At 37.7% G+C, this 25,000-nt stretch overlaps 1 protein-coding gene across 3 annotated transcripts in view; it reads right to left on the reverse strand.

The window, feature by feature from the left end:
- runx1t1 (RUNX1 partner transcriptional co-repressor 1) overlaps window positions 1-23,801 on the reverse strand; it is a 102,139-nt gene extending 78,338 nt beyond the window's left edge. For all 3 annotated transcript variants that reach the window (XM_061897182.1, XM_061897181.1, XM_061897183.1), the window contains exon 1: window positions 23,415-23,801. In XM_061897182.1, coding sequence (XP_061753166.1) covers window positions 23,415-23,442 — 28 coding nt within the window. In that variant the 5' untranslated portion in view covers window positions 23,443-23,801. The remainder of the gene's footprint in view (window positions 1-23,414) is intronic.
- Window positions 23,802-25,000: the final 1,199 nt, after the last annotated feature.

The following is a 25,000-nucleotide window of genomic DNA, read 5'->3' on the forward strand; positions in this document are numbered from 1 at the left end:
TAATGTTAGCATGCTAACTTTTTTTTAGCTAAATCTACAATTAGTTGTGCTAATTTAGTAGCTACATGTCTCAGAGTCGTACAACACAGTAAGTGACACATGCTAAGTGATAGCGTGCTAAAAATAGCATTCTGACTTTTACAGCTAATATTACTATTATTTTGCAGCTCCTTGTCACAGAGACATAAAACTTGGTATGACTTAGCTTAGTTAGTTTCACGTACTGAGTTATATGACTCTGAGACAAAGAGCTGCAAAATAATAGTAAAATTATCTGAAAAAGTTAGAATGCTATTGTTCGCACGCTATCACTTAGCATGTGTCACATACTGAGTTATACAACTCTGAGACATATAGCTACAAAATTAGCATAAATAATTGTAAATTTTGCTTAAAAAGTTAGCATGCTAACATTAGCATGTGATAACTTAGCAAGTTTCGCATACAGAGTTATATGACTCAGACATAAAGCTGCGAAATTGGAAAAAATATTGTCAACTTAGCTGAAAAAGTTAGAATGCTATGTTAGCACGAAATCACTTAGCCTGTGTCACGTACTGAGTTATACGATTGAGACATATCGCAACAAAATCAGCATACATAATTTCTAATTTTGCTAAAAAAGCTAGCATGCTAACATTAGCATGTGATAACTTAGCATGTTTCACATACAGAGTTATATGACTCAAACGTAAAGCTGAAAAATTGGCAAAAGTGACTGTCAAATTAGCTGAAAAAGTTAGAATGTTATTGTTAGCACGCTATCACTTATAGTTATACGACTGAGACATACATGTACAAAATCAGCATAACTAATTGTAAATCTAACTGTATAGATTTTGCGGCGTGTTTACTAATTGTAAATCTAACTGTATAGATTTAGCTAAAAAAGTTAGCATGCTAACTTTTTTAGCTAATCCTTATTTTTATTTTATTTTTTTTGTCATGAAAAAGGGAAGTTTTTGTCATGAAAAAGGGAGGTTTTTGTGGTTGGTGCACTAGTTGTAAGTGTATATTGTTTTTTTTATGTTGATTTAATTAAAAAAAAACAAAAAAAAAACATTGTTTTTTTTCAATAAAAATGAATAAAAAATTATTCTGCGGCCCGGTACCCATCGGGCCGCGGCCCGGTGGTTTGGGACCACTGAGTTATACGACTGAGACATGCAGCTACAAAATTGGCATACATAATTGCAAATTTAGCTAAAAAAGTTAGCATGGTAATGTTAGCATGCTAAATTTTTTAGCATACAAGTACAAAAGCTAACATGCTAATGTTAGCATGCTAACTTTTTTAGCTAAATTTACAATTATTTATGTTAATTTTGTAGCTACATGTCTCAGAGTCGTATAACTCAGTACGTGACGCATGCTAAGTGATAGCGTGCTAACAATAGCATTCTGACTTTTTCAGCTAATTTTATTATTATTTTGTAGCTCTTTGTCTCAGAGTCATATAACTCGGTACGACTTAGCTTAGTTAGTTTCCCGTACCGAGTTATATGACTCTGGGACATACAGCTGCAAAATTGGCAAAAATAACTGCAAAATTAGCTGAAAAAGTTAGCACGCTAAAGTTAGCCGACAGCTACCTAGTACTATATAAAATTGGGTTAAAAAAAAGGAAATGAAAGTTGGGGTTCTGACAGTTCGGACCAGAGAGGTCCGCATTTAGCGGAGAAGGACGACAACAAACCGCAGGAATGTTTTCCAGTAAAAATAGGCCATCCCAAGACTATTGCAAAGCAGCAACAGGAACCTGGGGGCCACAGAGAGGGGCCACACAATGGAGCCTGAGAATGAAAGGAACCGCCGGGTGTCCACAGATAGCAGCGCTGGTCAGGAACCAGAAAAGGAACCTTGGACCTGAGAGGATGGCAGCCAGGTGGGAATGTGTGTGTGTGTGTGTGTGTGTGTGTGTGTGTGTGTGTGTGTGTGTGTGTGTGTGTGTGTGTGTCCTATCAGACTTCCTCACACAGGGCATGTGTGTCTCTGATGGAAGGCCAGACCATCGAAACGTACAGGAAGAGCGCCGGTTGCCATGGCAACGCCAGAAGACTGCACTCACGGACTGGAGGTACACGCCCACCTCTTTGCACGGGGGCGGGCTTCACTACACGTGGAGAAATACAACCACCAGTCGGTCAGTTCGAAACGGGGGAAATTAGGGAAGTCCCGATGCGATATCGATATCAGATATCGGTCTAATATCATGAAAAAAAAAGGTATGGGTTGATATCAGCTTGCATGTGTGTGACATCATGTGCGATACAAGCAGTCCTGCGTGGTGTTTACTTGTGTGCAGTATCGGGTGCAATACAAGCAGCCCTGCGGGGCGTTTAGTTGTGTGCGATATCATGTACGATACAAGCAGTCCCGCGTGGTGTTTACTTGTGTGCGATATCATGTGCGATACAAGCAGTCCCGCGTGGTGTTTACTTGTGTGCGATATCATGTACGATACAAGCAGCCCTGCGGGGTGTTTAGTTATGTGCGATACATGCAGTCCTGCGTGGTGTTTACTTGTGTGCGATATCATGTGTGATACAAGCAGTCCTCCGGGGTGTATTCTTGTGTTTGTGATATTGAGTGCGATACAAGCAGTCCTGCGGGTTGTTTACTTGTGTGTGTGATATTGTGTGCGATACAAGCAGCCCTCCGGGGTGTTTACTTGTGTGTGATATTATGTGTGATACAAGCAGTCCTGCGGGTTGTTTACTTGTGTGTGTGTGTGATATCATGTACGATACAAGCAGTACTACGGGGTGTTTACTTGTGTGTGATATCATGTGTGATACAAGAAGTACTGCGGGGTGTTTACTTGTGTGTGATATTATGTGTAATACAAGCAGTCCTGCGGGTTATTTACTTGTGTGTGTGTGATATCATGTGCGATACAAGCAGCCCTGCGGGGTGTTTACTTGTGTGTGATATTATGTGTGATACAAGCAGTCCTGCGGGTTGTTTACTTGTGTGTGTGTGTGATATCATGTACGATACAAGCAGTACTACGGGGTGTTTACTTGTGTGCGATATCATGTGTGACGCAAGCAGTCCTGCGGGGTGTATTCTTGTGTTTGTGATATTGAGTGCGATACATGCAGTCCTGCGGGGTGTTTACTTGTGTGCGATATCATGTACGATACAAGCAGCCCTGCGGGGTGTTTACTTGTATGTGATATCATGTGCGATACAAGCAGCCCTGCGGGGTGTTTACTTGTGTGTGTGATATTGTGTGCGATACAAGCAGTCCTGCGGGGTGTTTACTTGTGTGTGATATTATGTGTGATACAGGCAGTCCTGCGGGTTGTTTACTTGTGTGTGTGTGATATCATGTATGATACAAGTAGTACTACGGGGTGTTTACTTGTGTGGGATATTATGTGTGATACAAGCAGCCCTGCGGGGTGTTAACTTGTGTGTGATATCATGTGCGATACACGCAGCCCTGCAGGGTGTTTAGTTGTGTGCGATATCATGTGCGATACCAGCAGTTCTGCGTCGTTTTTACATGTGTGTGTGATATCATGTGCGATACAAGCAGTCCTGCGGGGTGTTTATTTGTGTGTGTGATATTGTGTGCGATACAAGCAGCCCTGCGGGATGCTTACTTGTGTGTGTGATATCGTGTGCGTCACAAGCAGTTCTGCGGCATGTTTAATTGCGTGTGGTATCAAGTGCGATACAAGCAGTTCTGCAGCGTGTTGACACATGTGCAATATCATGTGTGGTACAAGCAGTACTGCGGGGTGTTTGCTTGTGTGTGATATCATGTGCAATACAAGCAGTTCTGTGGCATGTCGACTCGTGTGCGATATAGACAATACAAGCAATCTTGCGGGTTGTTTACTAGTGTGCGATATAATGTGTGATACAAGCAGTTTTGCAACATTTTTATTTGCGTGTGACATTATGTGCGATACAAGCAGTTTTGCTGCGTGTTGACTCATGTGCAATGTCATGTGTGATACAAGCAGCCCTGCGGGGTGCTTACTGGTGTGTGTGATATCGTGTGCGGTACAAGCAGTTCTACGGCATGTTTAATTGCGTGTGATATCAAGTGTGATTCAAGCAGTTCTGGAGCGTGTTTACTCATGTGCAATATCATATGTGGTACAAGCAGTACTGCGGAGTGTTTGCTTGTGTGTGATATCATGTGCAATACGAGCAGTTCTGCGGCATGATGACTTGTGTGCAATATAATGAGCGATACAAGCAGTCCTGCGGGGAATTTACTTGTGTGCGATATGATGTGTGATACAAGTTTTGCAAAATTTTAACTTGCCTGCGATATCATGTGCGATACCAGCAGTTTTGCGGCGTGTTTACTTGTGTGTAATATTATGTGTGATAAAAGAAGTCCTGTAGTGTTTTTACTTGTTTGATATCATGTGAGATACAAACAGTTTTGTGGCGTGTTTACTTGTGTGTGATATCATGTGTGATACAAGAAGTTCTGTGGCGTGTTTACTTGTGTGTGATATTATGTGTGATACAAGAAGTACTGCAGTGTTTACTTGTGTGTGGTATCATGTGCGATACAAGCAGTTTTTGCAGCGTGTTTACTTGTGTGTGATATCATGTGTGATACAAGAAGTCCTGTGGTATGTTTACCTGTGTGTGATATCATGTGCGATAAAAGCAGTTTTGCGGCGTTTACTTGTGTGTGAAATGTGTGATACAATCAGTCCAGCAGCTTGTTTACTTGTGTGATATCATGTGCGATACAAGCAGTTCGGCAGCTTGTTTACTTGTGTGTGTGTGTGTGTGTGTGTGTGTGATATCATTTGCGATACAAGCAGTTCTGGGGGATGTTGACTTGTGTGCAATATCATGTGTGATACAAGCAGTTCTGCAGCTTGTTTACTTGTGTGCGATACCATGTGCGATACAAGCAGTACAGCGGGGTGTTTACTTGTGTGTGTGTGTGTGTGTATGTGTGTGTGTGTGTGTGATATCATTTGCGATACAAGCAGTTCTGGGGCAAGTTGACTTGTGTGCAACATCATGTGTGATACAAGCAGTTCTGCAGCTTGTTTACTTGTGTGCTGTATCATGTGCGATACAAGCAGTCCTGCGGCGTGTTTAATTGTGTGTGTGTGTGATATCATGTGCGATACAAACAGTCCTGCGGCATGTTTACTTGTGTGATATCGCAAATGATAATACACATTTTAAATGCAAGCTGTTCTATATCTAATATATTTTTTGTTGATATTGCATGGATATCGGATTTCGATATCAAATCACAACACCTCTAGTTTTATGTTACATATTACGATACCAATTGTCAATAAAGGGGCTTAACCGATACCAATCATATAACTTGACGTTTTACTTGTTAATGGACGAGGAATGTAACAATAAACGGTATTATGATCATTTTCAATACAATTCCCAATCGTTAGTAATACTGTTTAATTTTTTAATGACTGAAAAAGCGTAATTTATGAATGCATTGTAGACAACACAAAGTCAGGCTCATGCACACTAGCGGTGTTTGGCTTGATAATCATGGCGGACCAACTACACGGACTTTGCTGGGGAGATTTCCCTTTGGAGTAAACGGAGCCAAGTGCTTGGTTTAACCTCATTTCCCCTCGCTTCCTGGCGTGTGTTTAAGAGCACAATGTTGTGTTTGGATGGAGACAGGTGTGGACAATATTGAAGACACTTGTCCCCACACTTAAAGTATACAGCGAAGGAGAAAACGATTTGACGTTGCAGGCGATGTGTGGTGAACTTTGTCACATTTTGTCTAGAAAGTCTTTACTTAGTTTACTTGGATGTTCACTTCTTTATTTAACTGCAAACTGTGTCAGTGTTGAAATAACATAAATATTAGCGCATATGTTTTGTCATCTCATCCAATTGGACGCAGGCTGTGAAGATTGAGTGTTCGGTGCGGGAGGTATCACTCTGGGGGGTTTTTTGTTGGGCAAACTGTTGTACTGAAACACCAGGGAGAAGAACAAAGCTTGTTTATTAGACTTCATCTTCATTAGCCAAACTGCTTTGTGTTTTATATTGATATCAAAATGTAAACACTAGTTGTTGTTTTTATTACTTGTGTTTTTTTCATGTAAATATAAACGGAATACAATGATTTGCAAGTCATTTTCGACCCATATTCAGTTGAATATGCTACAAAGACAACATATTGGATGTTCAAACTGCAAAAAATCAACTTAAAAATTTGATGCCAGCAACACAAGACAAAGAAGTTGGGAAAGGTGGCAATATATACTGATAAAGTTGAGTAACGCTCATCAAACACTTATTTGGAACATCCCACAGGTGTGCAGGCTAATTGGGAACAGGTGGGTGCCATGATTGGGAATAAAAACAGCTTCCCAAAAAATGCTCAGTCATTCACAAGAAAGGATGGGGCGAGGTACACCCCTTTGTCCACAACTGCGTGAGCAAATAGTCAAACAGTTAAAGAACAACGTTTCTCAAAGTGCAATTGCAATAAATTTAGGGATTTCAACATCTACGGTCCATAATATCATCAAAAGGTTCAGAGAATCTGGAGAAATCACTCCACGTAAGCGGCATGGCCGGAAACCAACATTGAATGACCGTGACCTTCCTTGTATCAAAAACCGACATCAATCTCTAACGGACATGACCACATGGGTTCAGGAACACTTCAGAAAACCACAGTTCGTTGCTACACCTGTAAGTGCAAGTTAAAGTTCTACTATTCAAAGCAAAAGCCATTTATCAACAACATCCAGAAACGCCGCCAGCTTCTCTGGGGCCGAGATCATCTAAGATTGACTGATGCAAAGTGGAAAAGTGTTCTGTGGTCTGATGAGTCCACATTTCAAATTGTTTTTGGAAATATTCGACATCGTGTCATCCGGACCAAAGGGAAAGCGAACCATCCAGACTGTTATCGACGCAAAGTTCAAAAGCCAGCATCTGTGATGGTATGGGGGTGCATTAGTGCCCAATGCATGGGTAACTTACACATCTGTGAAGGCACCATTAATGGTGAAAAGGTACATACAGGTTTTGGAATAACATATGCTGCCATCTAAGCGCCGTCTTTTTCATGGACGCCCCCGCTTATTTCAGCAAAACAATGCCAAGCCACATTCAGCACGTGTTACAACAGCGTGGTTTCATTAAAAAAAAGAGTGCGGGTACTTTCCTGGCCCGCCTGCAGTCCAGACCTGTCTCCCATGGAAAATGTGTGGCGCATTATGAAGCGTAAAATACGACAGCGGAGACCCCGGACTGTTGAACGACTGAAGCTCTACATAAAACAAGAATGGGAAAGAATTCCACTTTGAAAGCTTCAACAATTAGTTTCCTCAGTTCCCAAACGTGTATTGAGTGTTGTTAAAAGAAAAGGTGATCTAACACAGTGGTGAACATGCCCTTTCCCAACTACTTTGGCACGTGTTGCAGCCATGAAATTCTAAGTTAATTATAATTTGCAAAAAAAAAAATCAAATTTTACACATACATACATGTTTATGTATGTATGTATGTGTATGTATATATGTATGTGTGTGTGTGTGTATATATATATATATATATAATAGACACACACACATATACATATATATATATATATATATATAATAGACACACACACATATACATATATATATATATATATATATATATATATATATATATATATATATATATATATATATATATATATACACATATATATGTGTGTTTTTTACTAAATGAAAATAAAGTTTAATTACAATCGATGATGTGCAATTATTAAAAGGTTATGGCAAGCAGAAAAATAATTGTTCAATTTAACCATTTTCCCTAAAATACTCATTGATGCTATATAGTGTGTTTAATCGGACTATTCCGTTAATCCAACAAACTAATCGATTGATTAGTTAAAGTAGTCGATAGCTGCAGCTCTAGACACCTTTGAGCGGTCTCAGTCCTCTAGCTACGTTCGGAGTAAAGCCGGTCACACTTGATTTTCCTTGGATCGTAAGATATATTCATTAAAAAATAAAACAAATAATCAGAAAAAATATATATACATATTAAAAATTAAAATCGTGATTTTTTTTGCACAACTAATAGGTATTTAATTAATGCAACTCCACCATATATTATCATGAATTTAATAAACCATCAAATATCAACACAAAAACATAACATTTTCCTCTTTACCTTTGCCCCGACACACAGACACACAGACAGACACACACACACACACACACACACACACACACACACACACACACACACACACACACACACACACACACACACACACACACACCTTTCAGGTGGAATTATTACTATAATTGTTATAAATTGATGTCCATTTTCTGCACTTGTTTTTACCATCTCTTTACTCAATCATGTATTTTACTGCTGTCAAGCACTTTGAGCTGCAATTATTGTATGAAAGGTGCTATACAAATAAAGTGTATTATTATTATTATCGTCATAACTAAAATGTGAGCGCAGGTAACGTCTCCACTTTGTGTCGGACATTTTTTTTCTCTCCCCGTTCACTGTGCGACGCAATCACAACCACACGCTTATCTCTCTGGAATAGAAGAGGAGGTGTGTGTGCGTGCGTGCGTGCGTGTGTGTGTCTCAGAGAGAGAGAGGGGAAGGCAATGTGCATTAGTGCGATTACAATATCAGCAGACTCCAGATGGAAGCAGGAAAATAAACAGTGGGACAGAAAGAGAGGACATCCTAAAAGAGACATTGTGTGTTAGTGTGTGTGTGTGTGTGTGTGTGTGTACAATACAATCAGAGAAAGTACAGTTTATTAGCGACTCAATCCCAGTCTATAGAAAGAAGTGTGTGTGTGTGTGTGTGTACAATACAATCAGAGAAAGTACAGTTTATTAGCGACTCAATCCCAGTCTATAGAAAGAAGTGTGTGTGTGTGTGTGTGTGTGTGTGTTAGTATTAGCGTGCATTGTGGTCCAAAAAATAAAAGTACACAAATATTAATACCACGTTTATCAATCACAGCTGCGTTGTTTTGACAGTGTCAGCTCCTGCTTTGCATGACAATTACAACTTTTACACACGCACACACAATTCTAAATCTATTCAATATTTTAACAATCGATTAAAAATATATATTTTTAATTCCCTTACTTTGCTGACACTGATGAAGCTGTTTTATTTTCTTGTAAATATAATAGCAATGTCCCCATATAACTTTTTGGCCTCCGATTCAATACTTTGAGAGTAAATTATATGGGGTGAAAATGTTCAAGAGCAAGTAACTAAAGTAAATGCAATATCTAGAGGTGCAAAAAGAAAAAAAAAGAAAACCTGTTCACATCCGAATCGCAATTCTTTTTCACCCTGATTCTAAATCGATCAAGCATTTTCTAAAACAAACAAAAAAAACAAAAACAAAAAAACAACAAAATAAAAAAAAAATATATATACACATACATACAAATACATAAATATATATATATTAATAGGACATACACATATATATATACATATACACACATACATCCATACATATCTACATACATACATATTTAAACATACAGTTATACACATAAATTTATACACACACACACATATAGACATATATACATACATACATACACATATATATATACATACAAATGGTATATATTAGGGCTGTGAATCTTTGGGTGTCCCACGATTCGATTCAATATCGATTTTTGGGGTCACGATTCGATAATATATCGATTTTTTTCGATTCGATTCTCGATTCAAAATCGATATTTTTCCGATTCAAAAGAATTCTGTATTCATTCAATAGATAGGATTTCAGCAGGATCTACCCCAGTCTGCTGACATGCTAGCAGAGTAGATTTGTTAAAAAAAAGCTTTTATATTTGTAAAGGACAATGTTTTATCAACTGATTGCAATAATGTAAATTTGTTTTAACTATTAAACAAACCAAAAATATGACTTGTTTTATCTTTGTGAAGACATTGGACACAGTGTGTTGTCAAGCTTATGAGATGCGATGCAAGTGTAAGCCACTGTGACACTATTGTTTTATTTTTTTTTTTTTTATAAATGTCTAATGATAATGTCAATGAGGGATTTTTAATCACTGCTATGCTGAAATTATAACTAATATTGATACTGTTGTTGATAATATTCATTTTTGTTTCACTACTTTTGGTTTGTTCTGTGTCGTGTTTGTCTCCTCTCAATTGCTCTGTTTATTGCAGTTCTGAGTGTTGCTGGGTCAGGTTTGGTTTTGGAATTGGATTGCATTGTTATGGTATTGTTGTGTAGTGGTTTGTTGGATTGATTTAAAAAAATCAAAAAAAATATATTTTATTTTTTTTTAAATCGATTTTTAAAAAATGAGAATCGATTCTGAATCGTACAACGTAAACGATTTGATTCGTATTCAAATCGATTTTTTCCCACACCCCTAGTATATATATATACACATACATACATACATATATACATACAAATATAGATATACACATACATATACACACAAACACACATATACACATACATATAAACACAAACACACATATATATATATATATATATATATATATATACATATATATGCACATATATATATACACACACACACACACACACACACACACGCACACACACACACACACACACACACACACACACACACACACACACACACACACACACACACACACACACATAAAATACAGTATATATTTTTTTGGGGAAAAAGTTTCATCATAATTATACAATCAATACATTGTCAGGATCAGTTTGAATCAAGAATCGTGTTGAATACAATCGTCATCCCAGGAATCAGATCGACTCATTAGCTGCCCAAACATTACACCCACAAAAATAAAACTTTTTTTTTTCCCCCCATAAAGCATATCTTATTTAATGTACGACATGGGTGTCAAACTCTGGCCTGTGGGCCAAATTTGGCCCGCCGTGTAATTTCATTTGGCCCTTGAGGCAATATCAAATTAACATTAGAGCTGGCCCGCCGCTGTGACACCACATTCACCACTAATACTCATACTGGTTTTTGACTTCCTTAGTTCCAGGTGGCACTTCCTGTTTTGTTCTGTTACCATAGTTAGTGTCACCTGCCTTTTGTTTTTGACGCGCACATGCCTCGTAATTATTCTCCTTATTTAAGCCTGCTTTTTCTGTTGATTCGCTCTCGCATCTTAGTTTCTGTTCCATGCAATGGGTGACAACGCTGTTTCCCAATTGTGTTAAAAAACTATTTCTTGTACTTGCTAGCTTCCACGCTATGCTTTTTTTGTGTTTGTTCCCTAGCTCACATGCTAGCGCTTTAAGTTCTTTCTAGCTCCCATGCTAGTTCTGTTCGTTTTGCCTTTAGTGCCTTGTGCAAGTGTTTCTGTTCTTAGTCTGTTTTGCAGTATAAATAAATCTTCATTTCTTACCTTCACGCTGCGTCCAATCCGACTGCATCAATGAGAGAACGAACCCGCACCACGATGCCAGCTAACCGTCACACTCGGCTTCACAAGACGAACTTTTGCATTTACCAACCCCGTTTAAGAATGTCAAGTCAATCAACCGACGGAATGATAAGAAGGGGCTGAATAATCTTGTCTTTCATTAAGTGTCTTGGGCTCTTTGTGCGGCGAGGCGGGGGTTAAGCAGGCACACGACATTGATACAACGTTGGTTATACACAAATACCCTTTAAAACTTACTTAGCAACAACGTAGCACAACAGTTGTAGTTGTAAACTGAGACAACGTTGGTGTTTCATGTTCGATCCACGTTGTGGGTCGGGAAATTTCAATGGCCAACACAACGTCAGAACCCAACATTGAAACAACGTTGTCAAAAAGCATGTTGCTTCAACGTTGTAGAATATTGGTTGGAAAATGACCAAAATTCAAAGGTCAAATCAACGTCAGAATCCAACATTGATTAAACATGGTCAAAAAGCATGTTGTTTCAACGTTGTATTTGTGTTGTAAAATATTGGTTGGGAAATGACCAAATTTCAATGGTCTATACAACGTCAGAAACCAACATTGAAACAATGTCGTCAAAAACATGTTTCAACGTTGATTTTGTGTTGTCAAATATTGGTTGGAAAATGACCAAAATTCAATGGTTAATTCAACGTCAGAACCCAACATTGATTAAACGTTGTCAAAAAGCATGTTGTTTCAACGTTGTATTTGTGTTGTAAAATATTGGTTGGGAAATGACCAAATTTCAATGGTCTATACAACATCAGAAACCAACATTGAAACTATGTCGTTAAAAAACATGTTTCAACGTTGTATTTGTGTTGTAGAATATTGGTTGGGAAATTAACAACTTTCAAAGGTCAAATCAACGTCACAACCTGACATTGAATAAATGTTGTCAAAAAGCATGTTGATTTAGTGTTGTAGAACATTGGTTGGGAAATGACCAAATTTCAATGGTCAAATCAACGTCAGAACCCAACATTGAACTAACTTTGTCAAAAAGCATGTTGTTTCAACGTTGTATTTGTGTTGTTGAATATTGGTTGGGAAAAATGAACAAAATTCAATGGATAATACAACGTCAGAACCCAACATTGAAACAATGTCGTCAAAAAACATGTTTCAACGTTGATTTTGTGTTGTCGAATATCGGTTGGAAAATGACCAAAATTCAATGGTCAAATCAACGTCAGAACCCAACATTGATTAAACGTTGTCAAAAAACATGTTCTTTCAACTTGTATTTGTGTTGTGGAATATTAGTTGGGAAATGACCAAAAATCAATGGTCAAATTAACGCCAGAACCCAACATTGAACTGACGTCGTCAAAAAGCATATTGTTTCAACGTTGTATTCGTTTTGCAGATTATTGGTTGGGAAATTACAGAGATTTAATGCTCAAATCAACGTCAAAAACCCAACATTGAATAAACGTTGTCAAAAAACACGTTGTTTCAACGCTGTATTTGTGTCGTAGAATATTGGTTGGGAAATTAACAACTTTCAAAGGTCAAATCAACGTCACAACCTGACATTGAATAAATGTTGTCAAAAAGCATGTTGTATTTGAGTTGTAGAATATTGGTTGGGAAATTACCCAATTTCAATGGCCAAATCAACGTCAGAACCCAACATTGAACTAACTTTGTCAAAAAGCATGTTGTTTCAACGTTGTATTTGTGTTGTCCAATATTGGTTGGGAAATGACCAAAATTCAATGGTCAATACAACGTCAGAACCAAACATTGAAACAATTTCGTCAAAAAACATGTTTCAACGTTGATTTTGTGTTGTCGAATATTGGTTGGAAAATGACCAAATTTCAATGGTCAAATCAACGTCAGAACCCAACATTGAACTAACTTTGTCAAAAAGCATGTTGTTTCAACGTTGTATTTGTGTTGTCAAATATTGGTTGGGAAAAATGACCAAAATTCAATGGTCAATACAACGTCAGAACCCAACATTGAAACAATGTCGTCAAAAAGCATGTTGTTTCAACTTGGATTTTGTGTTGTCGGATATTGGTTGGAAAGTGACCAAAATTCAATGGCCAAATCAACGTCAGAACCTAACATTGAACTAACTTTGTCAAAAAGCATGTTGTTTCAACGTTGTATTTGTGTTGTCAAATATTGGTTGGGAAAAATGACCAAAATTCAATGGTCAATACAACGTCAGAACCCAACATTGAAACAATGTCGTCAAAAAGCATGTTGTTTCAACTTGGATTTTGTGTTGTCGGATATTGGTTGGAAAGTGACCAAAATTCAATGGCCAAATCAACGTCAGAACCTAACATTGAACTAACTTTGTCAAAAAGCATGTTGTTTCAACGTTGTATTTGTGTTGTCAAATATTAGTTGGGAAAAATGACCAAAATTCAATGGTCAATACAACATCAGAACAAAACATTGAAACAATGTCGTCAAAAACATGTTTCAACGTTGATTTTGTGTTGTCGAATATTGGTTGGAAAATGACCACAATTCAATGGTCGGATCAACGTCAGAACCCAACATTGAACTAACTTTGTCAAAAAGCATGTTGTTTCAACGTTGTATTTGTGTTGTGGAATATTGGTTGGGAAATGACCAACATTCAATGGTCAAATTGACGCCAGAACCCAACATTGAACTGACGTCGTCAAAAAGCATATTGTTTCAACGTTGTATTCGTTTTTGCACATTATTGGTTGGGAAATTACAGAGATTTAATGCTCAAATCAACGTCAAAAACCCAACATTGAATAAACGTTGTCAAAAGCATGTTGTTTCAACGTTGTATTTCTGTTGTAGAATATTGGTTGGGAAATTAACAACTTTCAAAGGTCAAATCAACGTCACAACCTGACATTGAATAAATGTTGTCAAAAAGCATGTTGTATTTGAGTTGTAGAATATTGGTTGGGAAATGACAAATTTCAATGGTCAAATCAACGTCAGGACCCAACATTGATTAAAGGCCTACTGAAATTAGATTTTCTTAATTAAACAGGGATAGCAGGTCCATTCTATGTGTCATACTTGATCATTTCGCGATATTGCCATACTTTTGCTGAAAGGAATTAGTAGAGAACATCGACGATAAAGTTCGTAACTTTTGGTCGCTAATAAAAAAGGCAGCAGACAATGTGCGCGTGACATCACGGGTTGTAGAGCTCCTCACATCCACACATTGTTTATAATCATAGCCAGCAGCAGCTAGAGCTATTCGGACGGAGAAAACGACGATTTCCCCATTAATTTGAGTGAGGATGAAAGATTCGCGGATGAGGAAATTTAGAGTGAAGGACTAGAAGAAAAGTGAATCATATTTATATAGCGCTTTTTTCTCAAGTGACTCAAAGCGCTTTACATTGTGAAACCCAATATCTAAGTTACATTTTTTTTTTCAAACCAGTGTGGGTGGCACTGGGAGCAGGCGGGTAAAGTGTCTTGCCCAAGGACACAACGGCAGTGACTAGGATGGCGGAAGCGGGTATCGAACCTGCAACCCTTAAGTTGCTGGCACAGCCACTCTACCAACTGAGCTAAAGTTAAAAAAAAAAAAGGCAATTGCAGTGGGAGCGTTTCAGATGTTATTAGAACCATATACTAGGATAATTCTGGAAAATCCCTTATCTGTTTATTGTGCTACTAGTGTTTTAGTGAGATTAAATAGTACCTGAAAGTCGGAGGTGTGAGGCCACAGGTATGTTGACCCAGTGTCTCTGAGGGAAGTCACGGCAGCTGCAGCAGGACGGAAGCTCCGCTGATGTCTCCGGTAAGAGGCGAGTTTTTACCACAATTTTCTCACCGAAAATTAGTCGGGATCCATGTTCGCTTGACCGCTCTGATCCATAGTAAGGCTTCATCTTCGGGAATTTTAAACAAGGAAACATGGTGTGTTTGTGTGGCTAAAGGCTAACGCTTCCCACTTTCATCTTTCTTCTTTGACGTCTCCATTATTCATTGAACAAATTGCAAAAGATTCAGCAACACAGATGTGCAGAATACTGTGTAATTATGCAATTAAAGCAGACTACTTATAGCTTGGATCGGGCTGGAAAATAATGTCCGCTACAACCCGGGACGTCAAACGCACGCGTCATCATACCGCGACGTTTTCAACAGGAACTTTTAAATTGTAATTTAGTGAACTAAAAGGCCGTATTGGCATGTGTTGCAATGTTAATATTTCATCATTGATATATGTTGTGGAATATTGGTTGGGAAATGACCAAAATTCAATGGTCACATCAACGTCACAACCTGACATGAATTAAAGGTCAACAAAAAGCATGTTTCAGCGTTAGGTTTGAGTTGCTCTACGTCAGGACCTCATTCAACAAGTTCCCAACGGTGTTTCAATGTCTGGTGCCTGCTGGGAAGGTACCTCAAAAATTGGATGGAAGTTGGGAGAAAAATAATGCACTGAGAAAGAACAACAGGGCTCTTGTAGCCTTTTGTTGCTCGGGCCCTAATAATAACAATAAAAATAATAACATGGCTTATGAAGCCATAACAATATTTGATGATTCCTCTCCCCATAAAGTATGTTGTGTGTCTATTTCTTTGAGTTATTAAAAGAGCACTACTTGGTTGAAATATTCCAGTGTGTAGTTTTTGAGCACATACCACGATAAGAATAATATAACCGTGATACTTTTGGTCATAATAGCCATTTTGTTTTGGTTGTGTATATTTGAGGGTCACCCACTCCGTAACCTATACTGTGGCGTTTGGTGGTGATTGTGATTCAAATGCAAAATTATAATTATGCACTATGAATATTTATGCCTACAGAATATTTTATTTGTTGTATTTGACTTGGTATTTAAAAGCTTACATTTCATTGACAATGTTAAAATATAAGAGGAATACAGGTTAATTGAATTTTTTAAATGTTTTAATTAAACGGGGGATATCTCTACTAAATGATGAATTGGGAGAATTGGTTTTTAAAACGTCACACACACACTAAATTAAATTCAATAAGCACTCCCTTTGTCTTGTTTATATATTGTGTGTGTGCGTGTGTGTGTGCGTGCGATAACCTGCAAACAGCTCTTATAATTCAGTTTGTTTACCTTCCATTTATTCGCCCGCTCTTTATCTCTGCGAACACACACGCTCACACTCCAGGTAATAGTCTGAGCCGCCATATAGCCCCTCCCCCTTTTCCACTCCCTCCCAGGACATAGCCAGGTATAGTTTGTGCAGTCCACTAAACAAATCCGGTCCGGTCTTTCTGTGGCCGACGGTAATTAATGCCAAGGAGAAGGCGGAGCTGGAAAACCCTCCTCTGTCACTTTGCCTTCCCGCTAAAACTATGTGAACAAAGACGAGTGAAGGCGATTAAAGTGGTGTGCAGATATTTTTCGGTAAAATTAGAGAGCGGAACTTTTAATATTGCACACTGAAAAAATGTAAAATAGAAAAAAAAATAAAAAATGCTAAAAAAAAATTCTGTAAATTTTTTTTTTTTTTACAAAAAATTACTGTATGTTAAAAAGCAATACTTATCTTATTTTTACTGCCATTTCATAAAATAAAATCTACTAATTTCGTTTCATATTGTACTTCAACACATCATACACTTTACTACAAATATCCAGAATAAATATATATTATTTGTGTTACTATTTGTGTGTTTTACTAGACAATTTGACACCATCAAAGTGGAAATATTGTGAGAGAAAAGTTGTACATTTACATAATAATTTTACAACAAAATATCGCAATGTTCTAATATAAAGACAAAAAACCTTCAAAATAAAAGTCATCATTTTGTGAGAAAAATGTGTAGAAAAGAGGAAATATTTTGTACAATAAAATGCTGCAATTGTCCAATTTTTTTTTTGTTTCTTACAGTTGATTATTACACTTTCAAAAAAGAAAAGTTGTCTTATTACGGGAATAAAACTGCAAAAATAATGAGAATAAAAAATTCTGTTTGACAAAAATAAAGACATATTTTGATATAAGTTGTTATTTTACTAGAATAAAGTTGCAACTGCTGTGAAAAAAAAAAGTGAAATACTGTGTATTTTTTGTATTTATTGCTGCTGTCATAAGTACACTAAATAAACAGAGTAAGTCCAGTAATTACGCTAAGTACAAGAAGTACAGTAACTACAGTATTTACACTAGGTGCAAGTACAGTAAGTACACCAAGAAGAAGAAATACAATAAGAACACTAAGAAGAGTAAGTACAGTGAGTACATCAATTACAGTAACTGCGCTAAGTCAAAGTACACCAAGAAGAAGAAGTACAGTAACTACCCTAAGAAGAATAAGTACAAAAAAACATACGAAGTAGAATAAGTACAGTAAGTACATCAAGTACAGTGACTGCGTTAAGTAGAGGAAGTACAGTAAGTATGAGAAGTAATTACAGTCAGTATGCAAAGTGGAAGAAGTACAGTAAGTCCATCAAGTGCAGCAAGCATGATACATAGAATAAGTACAGTAAGTATGCCACTAAAAGAAATATATTAAGTACATCAAGTAAAATAAGTACACTATGTAAAATAAGTACACAAAATGGAAAAAAGTACTTTGTGTACGCTAAGCGGAAGAAGCACAGTTAGTACGCAAAACAAAATACACAGTAAGTAAAAGAAGAATACTAAGTAGAATAAGTACAGTAAGTATGAGAAGTTCAATAAGTACAATTAACGAACTAAGTCGAAGAATAATATTAAGTAGAACAAGTACTTTGAGTAAAATTAACACACTAAGTAGAATAAGAATACTAAGTAGAATAAGTACAGTGAGTACAATTAACACACCAAGTAGAAGAAGACTAAGTAGAATAGGTACAGTAAGTAAGATAAGTTGAACTTGTACATTAAGTTCAATTAGCACACTAAGTGGAAAAAAATATTAAGTAGAAGAAGTGTGTACAATTAACACACTAAGTAGAAGAATAATATTAAGTAGAATAGAAACAGTAAGTACGGTAAGTACAATTAACACACCAAGTAGAAGCAGAATACTAAGTAGAAGTACAATCAACTCACTCAGTAAAAGAATACTTAGTAGAATAAGTACAGTAAGTACAATAACACACTCCATAAAAGAAGAATACTAAGTAGAATAAGTACAATAAGCACACTTAATACACTAAGTAGAAGAATACTAAGTAGAAAAAGTATAACACACTTAGAAGAAGAATACTGAGTAGAAGAAGTACATTAAGTACAATTAACACTAAGTACAAAAAAAATACTAAGTAGAAGATGTACATTAAGTACAATTAACACACTAAGTAGAATAATAATAATAAGTAGAACAGGTAAATTAAGTACAATTAACACGCTGAGTAGAAGTAGAATACTAAGTAGAATAAGTACAATAAGTACAATTAATACACTAAGTAGGAGAATACTAAGTAGTAGAAGTAGAATAAGTACAATAACACATCAGTAGAAGAAAAATACCCAGTAGAATAAATATAACCAACTTAGTAGAAAAATGATACTAAGTAGAATAAGTATAACACACTCAGTAGAAGAAGAGTACTAAGTAGAATAAATAAAACACACTCAATAGAAGAAGAGTACTAAGTAAAGTAAATAAAACACACTCAGTAGAAAATAGGTGTAAGTAGAATAAATATGACACTCAGTAGAAGAAGAGTACTAAGAAGAATAAGTATAACAGACTCAGTAGAAGAAGAGTAGTAAGTACACACTCAGTAGAAGAGTAGTAAGTACACACTGTGTAGAAGAAGAGTAGGAAGTAGAATACATAAAACACTCAGTGGAAGAAGATCAGTAAGTAGAATAAATAAAAAACTCAGTAGAAGCAGTGTAGTAAGTACACATTCAGTAGTAGAAGAGTAGTAAGTACACACTGTGTAGAAGAAGAGTAGTAAGTACACACTCAGTAGTAGAAGAGTAGTAAGTACACACTGTGTAGAAGAAGAGTAGTAAGTACACACTCAGTAGTAGAGTAGTAAGTACACACTGTGTAGAAGAAGAGTAGTAAGTACACACTCAGTAGTAGAAGAGTAGTAAGTACACACTGTGTAGAAGAAGAGTAGTAAGTACACACTCGGTAGAAGAGTAGTAAGTACAGACTGTGTAGAAGAGGAGTAGTAAGTACACACTCAGTAGAAGAGTAGTAAGTACACACTGTGCACTCAGTAGTAGAAGAGTAGTAAGTACAGACTGTGTAGAAGAAGAGTAGTAAGTACACACTTAGTAGAAGAGTAGTAAGTACACACTCAGTAGAAGAGTAGTAAGTACAGACTGTGTAGAAGAAGAGTAGTAAGTACACACTCAGTAGAAGAGTAGTAAGTACACACTCAGTAGAAGAGTAGTAGGTACAGACTGTGTAGAAGAAGAGTAGTAAGTACACACTCAGTAGAAGAGTAGTAAGTACAGACTGTGTAGAAGAAGAGTAGTAAGTTCAGACTGTGTAGAAGAAGAGTAGTAAGTACAGACTGGGTAGAAGAAGAGTAGTAAGTACACACTCAGTAGAAGAGTAGTAAGTACACACTCAGTAGAAGAGTAGTAAGTACAGACTGTGTAGAAAAAGAGTAGAAAGTACAGACTGTGTAGAAGAAGAGTAGTAAGTACACACTCAGTAGAAGAGTAGTAAGTACACACTAAGTAGAAGAGTAGTAAGTACAGACTGTGTAGAAGAAGAGTAGTAAGTACACACTCAGTAGAAGAGTAGTAAGTACACACTCAGTAGAAGAGTAGTAAGTACAGACTGTGTAGAAGAAGAGTAGTAAGTACAGACTGTGTAGAAGAAGAGTAGTAAGTACAGACTGTGTAGAATAAGAGTAGTAAGTACACACTCAGTAGAAGAGTAGTAAGTACACACTCAGTAGAACAGTAGTAAGTACAGACTGTGTAGAAAAAGAGTAGTAAGTACAGACTGTGTAGAAGAAGAGTAGTAAGTACATACTCAGTAGAAGAGTAGTAAGTACACACTAAGTAGAAGAGTAGTAAGTACAGACTGTGTAGAAGAAGAGTATTAAGTACAGACTGTGTAGAAGAAGAGTAGTAAGTACAGACTGTGTAGAAGAAGAGTAGTAAGTACAGACTGTGTAGAAGAAGAGTAGTAAGTACACACTCAGTAGAAGAGTAGTAAGTACAGACTGTGTAGAAGAGGAGTAGTAAGTACACACTCAGTAGAAGAGTAGTAAGTACACACTGTGCACTCAGTAGTAGAAGAGTAGTAAGTACAGACTGTGTAGAAGAAGAGTAGTAAGTACACACTCAGTAGGAGAGTAGTAAGTACGCACTCAGTAGAAGAGTAGTAAGTACAGACTGTGTAGAAGAAGAGTAGTAAGTACACACTCAGTAGAAGAGTAGTAAGTACAGACTGTGTAGAAGAGGAGTAGTAAGTACACACTCAGTAGAAGAGTAGTAAGTACACACTGTGCACTCAGTAGTAGAAGAGTAGTAAGTACAGACTGTGGAGAAGAAGAGTAGTAAGTACACACTCAGTAGGAGAGTAGTAAGTACACACTCAGTAGAAGAGTAGTAAGTACACACTGTGTAGAAGAAGAGTAGTAAGTGCAGACTGTGTAGAAGAAGAGTAGTAAGTACAGACTCAGTAGAAGAGTAGTAAGTACACACTGTGCACTCAGTAGTAGAAGAGTAGTAAGTACAGACTGTGTAGAAGAAGAGTAGTAAGTACACACTCAGTAGAAGAGTAGTAAGTACACACTCAGTAGAAGAGTAGTAAGTACAGACTGTGTAGAAGAAGAGTAGTAAGTTCAGACTGTGTAGAAGAAGAGTAGTAAGTTCAGACTGTGTAGAAGAAGAGTAGTAAGTACAGACTGTGTAGAAGAAGAGTAGTAAGTTCAGACTGTGTAGAAGAAGAGTAGTAAGTACAGACTGGGTAGAAGAAGAGTAGTAAGTACACACTCAGTAGAAGAGTAGTAAGTACACACCCAGTAGAAGAGTAGTAAGTACAGACTGTGTAGAAAAAGAGTAGAAAGTACAGACTGTGTAGAAGAAGAGTAGTAGGTACACACTCAGTAGAAGAGTAGTAAGTACACACTAAGTAGAAGAGTGGTAAGTACAGACTGTGTAGAAGAAGAGTAGTACGTACACACTCAGTAGAAGAGTAGTAAGTACACACTCAGTAGAAGAGTAGTAAGTACAGACTGTGTAGAAGAAGAGTAGTAAGTACAGACTGTGTAGAAGAAGAGTAGTAAGTACAGACTGTGTAGAGGAAGAGTAGTAAGTACACACTCAGAAGAAGAGTAGTAAGTACACACTCAGTAGAACAGTAGTAAGTACAGACTGTGTAGAAAAAGAGTAGTAAGTACAGACTGTGTAGAAGAAGAGTAGTAAGTACATACTCAGTAGAAGAGTAGTAAGTACACACTAAGTAGAAGAGTAGTAAGTACAGACTGTGTAGAAGAAGAGTATTAAGTACAGACTGTGTAGAAGAAGAGTAGTAAGTACAGACTGTGTAGAAGAAGAGTAGTAAGTACAGACTGTGTAAAAGAAGAGTAGTAAGTACACACTCAGTAGAAGAGTAGTAAGTACAGACTGTGTAGAAGAGGAGTAGTAAGTACACACTCAGTAGAAGAGTAGTAAGTACACACTGTGCACTCAGTAGTAGAAGAGTAGTAAGTACAGACTGTGTAGAAGAAGAGTAGTAAGTACACACTCAGTAGAAGAGTAGTAAGTACACACTGTGTAGAAGAAGAGTAGTAAGTGCAGACTGTGTAGAAGAAGAGTAGTAAGTACAGACTCAGTAGAAGAGTAGTAAGTACACACTGTGCACTCAGTAGTAGAAGAGTAGTAAGTACAGACTGTGTAGAAGAAGAGTAGTAAGTACACACTCAGTAGGAGAGTAGTAAGTACACACTCAGTAGAAGAGTAGTAAGTACACACTGTGTAGAAGAAGAGTAGTAAGTGCAGACTGTGTAGAAGAAGAGTAGTAAGTACAGACTGTGTAGAAGAAGAGTAGTAAGTACACACTCAGTAGAAGAAGAGTAGTAAGTACAGACTGTGTAGTAGAAGAGTAGTAAGTACACATTCAGTAGAATAGTAGTAAGTACAGACTGTGTAGAAGAGTAGTAAGTACAAACTGTGTAGAACAAGAGTAGTAAGTACAGACTGTGTAGAAGAAGAGTAGTAAGTACACACTCAGTAGAAGAGTAGTAAGTACACACTGTGCACTCAGTAGTAGAAGAGTAGTAAGTACAGACTGTGTAGAAGAAGAGTAGTAAGTACACACTCAGTAGAAGAGTAGTAAGTACACACTGTGTAGAAGAAGAGTAGTAAGTGCAGACTGTGTAGAAGAAGAGTAGTAAGTACAGACTCAGTAGAAGAGTAGTAAGTACACACTGTGCACTCAGTAGTAGAAGAGTAGTAAGTACAGACTGTGTAGAAGAAGAGTAGTAAGTACACACTCAGTAGGAGAGTAGTAAGTACACACTCAGTAGAAGAGTAGTAAGTACACACTGTGTAGAAGAAGAGTAGTAAGTGCAGACTGTGTAGAAGAAGAGTAGTAAGTACAGACTGTGTAGAAGAAGAGTAGTAAGTACACACTCAGTAGAAGAAGAGTAGTAAGTACAGACTGTGTAGTAGAAGAGTAGTAAGTACACATTCAGTAGAATAGTAGTAAGTACAGACTGTGTAGAAGAGTAGTAAGTACAAACTGTGTAGAACAAGAGTAGTAAGTACAGACTGTGTAGAAGAAGAGTAGTAAGTACAGACTGTGTAGAAGAAGAGTAGTAAGTACACACTCAGTAGAAGAGTAGTAAGTACAGACTGTGTAGAAGAAGAGTAGTCAGTAGACTAAAAAGCATGATAATAAGCATGTGTGAGTCATGTCTCGCAGACAAGATGAGGTCGAAGAAGAAACATTGTAGAACATAATAATCATGTCACGTGATGCAGGCATGTGAAGTTTGCAGCATTCAGTGTTCTATCCCCTACATGAATGCAGGTCGACTATCGGTGCCGATATTACAGAGAAAATGAAAGTAAAAGTGACTTACGGAGGCAAGACGTGCACTTTGTCACCATGCAGCAAGTCTGTGATGCGGGAGAAGCAGCTAGGAGGCTCGCCGGGATGCAAACTAGCACCTTTTCTCTTTTTACTCCCAAAGTGCAGCCTGCAGGAAGATGTTGCACCTGTCTGTCACGTCACGTCACGTCACGTCCACATCACACGTCCCTGCACAACATCGCTGCTCTCTCCCTGGCGCGAGGAGGGCGACGAAGAGAAGAAGAAAAATAAAACAATCCTTTTTCTCCTGTCTTGTCTTCTCTGCTGATGGCGGCGGCGACAAGACGGCGACCACGACGATGATGATGATGAAGATGATGGAGGAGCCTTCCGCAGCTCTCTGCATCCACTGCCGATACCGTACTGATACTGCACCGCCAGGTGGCGGGGGGCGGGGCTAACTTCTCCTGCCCACCCGAGGGGAGACATGGTGGAGAGAGAGAGGGAGAGTGAGATGTAGAGATAGACAGAGAGAGAGATGGAGAGAGAGAGAGAGAAAGAGAGGGAGGGGGGAGAGAGAGATGTAGAGATAGACAGAGAGAGATGGAGAGAGAGAGAGGGGGGGGGGGGAGAGATGTAGAGATAGACAGAGAGAGAGAAAAGAGAGAGGGGGTGGGGGAGAGAGAGATGCAGAGATAGACAGAGAGACAGATGGAGAGAGAACGAGAGAGGGAGAGACAGTTGGAGATAAAGAGAGAGAGATACAGAGAGAGCGAAAGAGAAAAGAGAGAGAGAGTTGGAGATAGATAGATAGCGAGAAAGAGAGAGAGAGAGATGGAAATAGACAGAAAGATAGATAGATAGATAGATAGATAGATAGATAGATAGATAGATAGATAGATAGATAGACAGACAGACAGACAGCAAGCAAGCGAACAAGCGAGCGAGAGAGAGATGGAAATAGACATGGATAGATAGATAGATAGATAGATAGATAGATAGATAGATAGATAGATAGATAGACAGCAAGCGAGCGACCGAGAGAGAGGTGGAGATAGATAGAGAGAGATGGAGCGATAGAGAGAGAGAGAGAGAGATCCAGAGAGAGCGAGAGAGAAAAGAGAGAGAGAGAGTTGGAGACAGATCGATGGATAGAGAGAGAGAGAGATATAGATAGATAGATAGATAGATAGACAGGGAGAGACAGCAAGCAAGCAAGAGAGAGAGAGAGAGAGAGAGAGAGAGAAAGAGAGCGAGATGGAAATAGATAGATAGATGGATGGATGGATAGATAGATAGATAGATAGATAGATAGATAGATAGATAGATAGATAGATAGATAGATAGATAGATAGATAGATAGATAGATAGATAGATAGATAGATAGATAGATAGATAGATAGATAGATAGATAGATAGATAGATAGATAGATAGATAGATAGATAGATAGATAGATAGATAGATAGACATATAGACAGAGAGCAAACAAGAGCGAGAGAGAGAGAGAGAGAGAGAAAGAGAGAGAGAGATGGAAGTAGACAGAGAGATGGAGAGATGGAGAGAGATATAGATTGAGAGATAGACAGAGAGAGAGCAAACAAGAAAGAGAGAGAGGGAGAGAGAGAGAGATTGAA

Source organism: Nerophis ophidion, linkage group LG04 (assembly GCF_033978795.1).
Source record: "Nerophis ophidion isolate RoL-2023_Sa linkage group LG04, RoL_Noph_v1.0, whole genome shotgun sequence".
Lineage (NCBI taxonomy): Eukaryota > Metazoa > Chordata > Actinopteri > Syngnathiformes > Syngnathidae > Nerophis > Nerophis ophidion.